This window comes from Heterocephalus glaber, unplaced genomic scaffold (genome assembly GCF_053883595.1).
Source record: "Heterocephalus glaber isolate CG9 unplaced genomic scaffold, H.glaber_assembly_v1.0 deba00001481, whole genome shotgun sequence".
Lineage (NCBI taxonomy): Eukaryota > Metazoa > Chordata > Mammalia > Rodentia > Bathyergidae > Heterocephalus > Heterocephalus glaber.
This window is the reverse complement of record NW_028258317.1, coordinates 16,611,531-16,617,884: the sequence shown is the minus strand read 5'-3', so window position 1 is coordinate 16,617,884 and position 6,354 is coordinate 16,611,531. Positions and strand designations below refer to the sequence as shown.

At 43.6% G+C, this 6,354-nt stretch overlaps 1 protein-coding gene across 1 annotated transcript; it reads right to left on the bottom strand.

Annotated features, from left to right (window-relative positions):
* Window positions 1–1,415: 1,415 nt before the first annotated feature.
* LOC101703255 (olfactory receptor 13C7-like) lies at window positions 1,416–2,375 on the bottom strand. Its single transcript, XM_004870163.3, has one exon. It carries the CDS (start codon window positions 2,373–2,375, stop codon window positions 1,416–1,418), a length of 960 nt encoding a protein of 319 aa, XP_004870220.3.
* Between the last annotated feature and the right edge of the window lie 3,979 nt (window positions 2,376–6,354).

The following is a 6,354-nucleotide window of genomic DNA, read 5'->3' as shown; positions in this document are numbered from 1 at the left end:
TGCTACACTTTCTTATCACTCTGCTCACTACATAGTCAAACATGAGTCTCCCATATCTCCACTTTTACATGTTAAGGATCCAGTGACTCAGTTCCTGAGGACTAAAGACAATCCCCTGAACTGGGAAAAAAAAACTACATTGGTCTGGGTAGGCTCAGTGTTACCCAGCACAAATATGAGTAACTCACGCTGTATATGAGTAAGAGGGATGGCTAGAGAAAGTGCTCAGAAAAACAAAATTATTGGTTCATAACTAGAAAGCCACCCTAAAAGGTGCTGCAATAATAAATATGAACTGATTCAATTAAGTGTAGTGTGAATTCTGTCATCAAATGTCACACGACTTCCTTAGAAGAGTTATCTAACATTGATAGTTATTTTCATTAATAATAAAAATGTTCACTTTTTAATTGTGATATTGCTCTTTGGCAGCTACTTTGATTTTTTTTATATATATACACACTAATCCCCACAACAATGTCACAGGGTTAGCTTAATTATTTTCATTTCCCAAATTAGGAATTCAAGGATCTGCAAGATTAAATAATTCCTCTAACATGCTTGAAGTTACACAGGCAGAGGCACTCCATGTTGGTCTGGTTCCAACATCCATGCTCTTACTCACAAATATAATTATAAATATATTTGAGCAATTGTCAGTCTAAGACCCTGAAGAGACAGAGAGAACTGAGTTTGACCATTGGGACTGCAAAGATTAATTGTAGAGAAACAAAGGGACTCTGGATAAAAACCTTGCATTGTAGTAATGATTTATCTAAACAGAGACTGCTCGAGATTCTCTTCTTAGCCTACATTATCTAGAGTTTGATTGGTATTGGCACAAACTCCCCAGAAAATTTGGTTAAGAATAGGTGGGCTCTGTGTATAAGAAGAATTACCCAAAATCAGCTCTAGGATATTAAGCAGTAAATAATTAAACAGAAAACCCTCTGAGCACCTACAGTCAAAGAGGGGTTAAATGATGTCATTTGGGATATGCCGTGGTGTCTGTAAGTTTTCAAAAACAGTTTGGACATTAATTAAGTGACTTTTCCTCATTGTCATGCTCTTTATTGTATAGTGGAACAGAAAATGTAATTGGCACATACACTTTCCAGCTAGTATGCACATGAACAAAGAGAAGTGTATTTTTCACAAAGATTTTTGTTGCTTATCTTGTCAATATAAAAATAAATTTTAGCAGTCACTTATCCTTGGTGCTAGGTGATTTAGCACACTTACCCTCTTCATTCTAAAGAGTTGATATTTGATCCTCAGTCACCCAAGGAAACCCCGTCCCAGTGCACATCAGTTTGGAAACTGTGGTGTGGGATCACTGGGCAAATCTGTTTACCAAGTGGCCATTTCCTAGGTGACCTCTTGTGTTCACAGAACTACAAGATGCCCGATTTCCTCTATGTCTGTGTGAAACATTTCTGACTCACCAGGTTCTTCACAGCAACCTTCACATCCTTGTTTCTGAGGCTGTAGATGATGGGGTTGAGCATGGGGGTCAATACTCCATAAAATAGGGAGATGAGTTTGTCTGAAAGGTCCTGCTTGTCTGCTCCCCAGGGATCCTTTGATTTGGGCTTAGCATACATGAAAAGAATAGTCCCATAGAAAATTACCACTACAGTAAGATGTGCAGAGCAGGTGGAGAAGGCTTTTTTCCTGCCCTCAGCTGAGGGGATCCTCAGGATGGTGGTGAGTATGAAGACATAGGAGAAAAAGATGAATAGGACTGGGATCCCCAGGAAGATCACATTGGCCACCCCCATGCTGATCACATTGACGGAGATGTCAGCACAGGCCAACTTTAGAACTGCCAAGATCTCACAGGTGAAATGGTTGATGACGTTGTCCCCACAGAAGGGCAATTGTATTGCAAGAGAGATCTGCACCAAGGAGTTGGCTCCACCAGCCACCCAAGAGCTGATGGCCATGGGCATGTAGGCAGCCTTGCTCATGATCATGGGGTAATGAAGGGAATTGCAGATGGCCACATAGCGATCAAATGCCATCATGCCCAGAAGCACACACTCTGTGGCTCCCATGGCAAAGGACAGAAACATCTGCACAACACAGCCTGAGAAGGAGATGATTTTCCTAGATGTGAGGAAACCATCCAGGACCAGAGGAATGGAAGAAGTCATGTAGCGGATGTCCAGGAAGGAGAGGTTCCCCAGGAAGAAGTACATGGGCATGTGCAGGTGGGAGTTGAGGATGGTCACCAGGATGAGGACCCCATTGCCCAGCAAGATCACCAGGTACCTTGACAGGATGAGCACAAAGAACGTTTTCTGCTGTTTTGGGTGGGCTGAGAGGCTCAGCAAGACAAATTCTGTCACAGTAGACTGGTTGGATGCTTCCATTTCAAACCTTCTCTTTCATCCCTAGGAAAACTGAAGGCATAAAAATACATGTTCTCTGATTTGATTGAGTCTATACATGGTTATCACATTATGTCTTTAAAGTTGTAGATAAACCTACCCTCTGAAATTCAACTTTAAACCAAGTTATCTAAAAGATAGGCTGTGTTGCAAAACTTGGAAGAGCAGACTTTGGAAATCTCATGCTATTTAATAAAATGAAGGGTATTTCTAAAGCAACATCATATGCCATCTCGAGCACTTTGTAGGGAAGCAGGGGCCTCTGACCCACTCTGTCTCTGCCATTTAATTAGAGATCTTGGCCACTGAGGTCATATGGCCCATTCCTCTCACCTGATTCTTCCTCACCCAGCAATTTCTATTCTAATTTGACTTCTCACACAGACGACCTTATAGGGAGAGAATGTACTGGCTTGAAAACATAAACTTTCTTACCTCCTTAACAGTTTTATTTCTTACAGTGTTTGCTTTATTCTTTAGTCTTTTATGAGTTCAGTGTAAATCAGTTCATCTGATCTTAACACCCTTCTCTGCAAAATCTGACCAAACTGAATTTCTGGAAACTATAAGATGGTGTCCCTACCAAAGTCTCCAAAAATCTTATCTTGAGAGGATTCATGTATTTCCTCCTGTAACCACACCTGCCTGCCCGCATCTTTCCTGCCCTGAGACTTAGCTCGAGGAATAGAATCTTACTTGACTGTTGGAGCCCACTCAAAACTCACATTTCCCAGTTAGGGTTGGGTAGGAACTTTAGTCACACCTACATCAAATTTGCAGACATGCTCATATTCAAATCTACTCAACCTCCCAGAACCAAAATTGGCCCTGTAGATGATTACAATTTTACTGCCAATGAGCTTCCAAACGCCAGATGTCATCAGACACCACAGGGTCCCTAAAATGACATGGGACTGGCTGCCTCTGATTTTCTAGCCAGGTATGATGGCCTGTAATCCCAACACTCTGGGAGGTTGAGGCAGAAAGATCACAAACTGCAGCCCAAACTGGTCATGGTGGCTCATGCCTGTAATCCTAGCACTCTGGAGGCAGAGGCAGGAGGATCACTGTGAGTTCAAGGCCAGCCTGGGCTACATAGTGAGTTCAAGGACAGTCTGAATTACAGAGCAAGATTCTGTGTCAAAATTTAAAAGAAAAAAAAAAGGACCAGGAATGTAGTTCACCTGGGTTTCATCCCCAGATGCCCCCCCGACCCCGCCAAAATCAAATCTGATTTCTGGGTCCTTCTTTGTAGATTGCTTTGGTAATCTGGTTTTATTTTGTTTGCTTGTTTTGTTTTTTAAATAAAAGTTCCCACATGCTGTGAAGTATACCAGTCCTGGGACTCACTGACCTATTTCAATTCCTCCTCCTTTAAAGATGGAGAAATGGAGGTAAAGAGAGAGGTATGCAAATTGCACATGGTCCTGCAAAAGGGGAGCCTTTTTCTAATTGGTAATGGTAGAATATCCAAAAGGAATATCTCAGGATAGCAGAGATTAAAAGATGAGGAAATATTTTTGAAGAAAAGCTCCTTTCAGTGTCAAGGAAGTAGAATCTGACACTTGGCAGAATCTTGGGATATAAATCCAATCCAAGCCTCACCTTGCAGCCACTTTCACGGGATCCTCTTTTCAGTGGGTGATTTCCCAGAGTCTGTTGAAACATTTTGAAGAACTGGAGCTCACAACAATGTCATCGTCAGGACACCTGGGTTGTTAGAGTTCTTTCAAGATCTGAAACTTTTCTCTTCCTCCTCTGGTCCTTAGTCTACCTTCTGGGCTCATGCAAAACATGCTTGCTCTCTTGCCACAGCCTCAGCCTTCAGAAACAGTTGCCTTGTTGCCTGATCCAACCCCACTCTGGGTCTGCTCCCTGAGCTCTTTGCACAGCTGCCTCTTTTCTTCCCCCACAGCAGGTCACCTAGCAATTACTCAGGGGGGTTCAGTTCAGGCTGCATTAAGCACTTTCAGGAAGACAAGCTAGGGCAGTGGGGAGGTTGCCATTTTACTGGTGTCAGGAGAAGTGACTGGTTCTAGTGTCACCTGTTCATCAGGGTGCTACCCAGCCATGACCACAGAGCAGATCTTTCAGAGCTACACCAGGGCACACACTTTTTTCATGGCATATATTCTTTGACTATTGTCATCTGCTGCCTTGAGATGACCCTGAGTATAGAGAGGTCCAAGCCACCACCCCCAGAAGCCCTTGCCTGACCTTGGGGGTCAGTGAGGCAAGGAGACAAATGGTGGCTTTCAAGCTTGAGACTTCTTGAGGAGCCCCAGCCCAGGCAGTCTGGCTAGCAAGCTCTTTCCTCCATGCTCTGTGCTACTCTCCAGGGGGGACACAGAGACTCTCTCAGGAACTTCGGGCTGGGTTGCTGTGGGGCTGGGTCCTATCCCAGAAGCAATTAAAGTTTGGTGAGAGGCTCAGGGATTACACTTCATTCTATAGACCCAATTAGGCAATGCTGTGGAAATCTACCCATAACTCTCCTCTCACTACAAGGAAACTTCAGCTCAGAAAGTTTTCTGGTGCCAGTATTCAGAATGCTCCTGGGCTTTGATCACAATGATTGATTCAAAGTGGTTCTGTCACCAGAGAGTTTACAAGGGAAGAAGAAGAGATGGAGCTCAGTGATCCAAACATTACCAGGAACTGGAGGGCAGACAGATTCCCTAACTACCCAGTTTCCCAGTACCCCCCACCACCCCCGACCAGCCTTCCCATCACTCTATGCTACCAACATTTCTATGTGCCCGTGCCAGAGAGTTAGGATAGACTAGGGACATAATGACCAAAATGAGTCTTTGTTTTCAGAGAATGCCTAGAATGGAACAATCTATAGCCTGAGGTATGTCTGAGAGTAGCACAAAGCAGCAGGAGTGTGTGGACCTACCCTATGAAAAAGGTAAGAGAGGTGGAGAGGGAGACATTTAAAAGTAAGAAACTGCAGGATTTAGAGAAAGATCTGTGGTGGGAGATATAGGAGAGAAAAGAATCAATGATGACTAAGATAACTGCTGTACTTGGGATAGGCTACCCCAAAATATAGCATCATGGCATATAGGGGTTTTTTTTGTATTTTTGGGGACAGGTCTCACTGTGTAGATCAGGCTGGCCTCAAACTTGTGGTGGTCCTCTTGCCTCAGCCTTCCAAGTGCTGGGAATACAGGCATGCGCCACCACACCAGTCTAGAATATTTTAAAATGAAGGAATTTGAGAAACAGTGCTATAGTTTGGATCTGAAAAGTCTCCCAGAGGCCTACATGTTAAAGGCTTTTGTCCCCAACTTGGTGCTAGTAGAAATTGCTGGAAACTTTTAAGAGGTGAGCCCTTGCCAGGTGTGTGGTACATATCTGTGATATCAGCACTCAGGAGGCTAAGGCAGGAGGACCACAAGTTCAAGGCCAGCCTTGGCTACATAGTGAGACCCTGTCAAAACAAAAACAATAAACAAAGCAAACAATAAAAAGGAAGAGGTAAGTGCTAATGGGAGGTCTTCAGATCATTTGTGGTGTGCTCTTGCTGAGGATAGTGGGGCCCCACCCCTTCCTCTTTGTATCTTTCATATCCTGGCCACCGCTGAGCAGCTCTGCTCCCCCACATACTCTTCACCATGATGTGCTGCCTCACCACAGGCCCAAAAGCAACAGAGCCAATAACCTTGGACTGAATATACCTTTCCTCTTGATATATTGATTATCTTGGATATTTTGTTGTAGTAATGGAAAGCTGACTAACATAACATATACAGGAAAGTTTCTCTGACCTCTTGTTCTTCTCTCTTGACACAGGTCATAAAACCTAGGAAAGATTTTCTGACCTTCCCTAAAGCAGATGGCAAGTCCTGTGTGTGAGAAGTGCTTTGTACACCTAAAGCAAAAGGTTGTGCTTATCTCCCAAGATATGGGGAGGAATCTAAACAAGTAGGCCTGACTCTTCCCCCAATTTACTACA

Excerpts from the sequence above, each read along its gene's own strand:
- LOC101703255 (XM_004870163.3), bottom strand. The coding sequence starts at position 2,375 with ATGGAAGCATCCAACCAGTCTACTGTGACAGAATTTGTCTTGCTGAGC.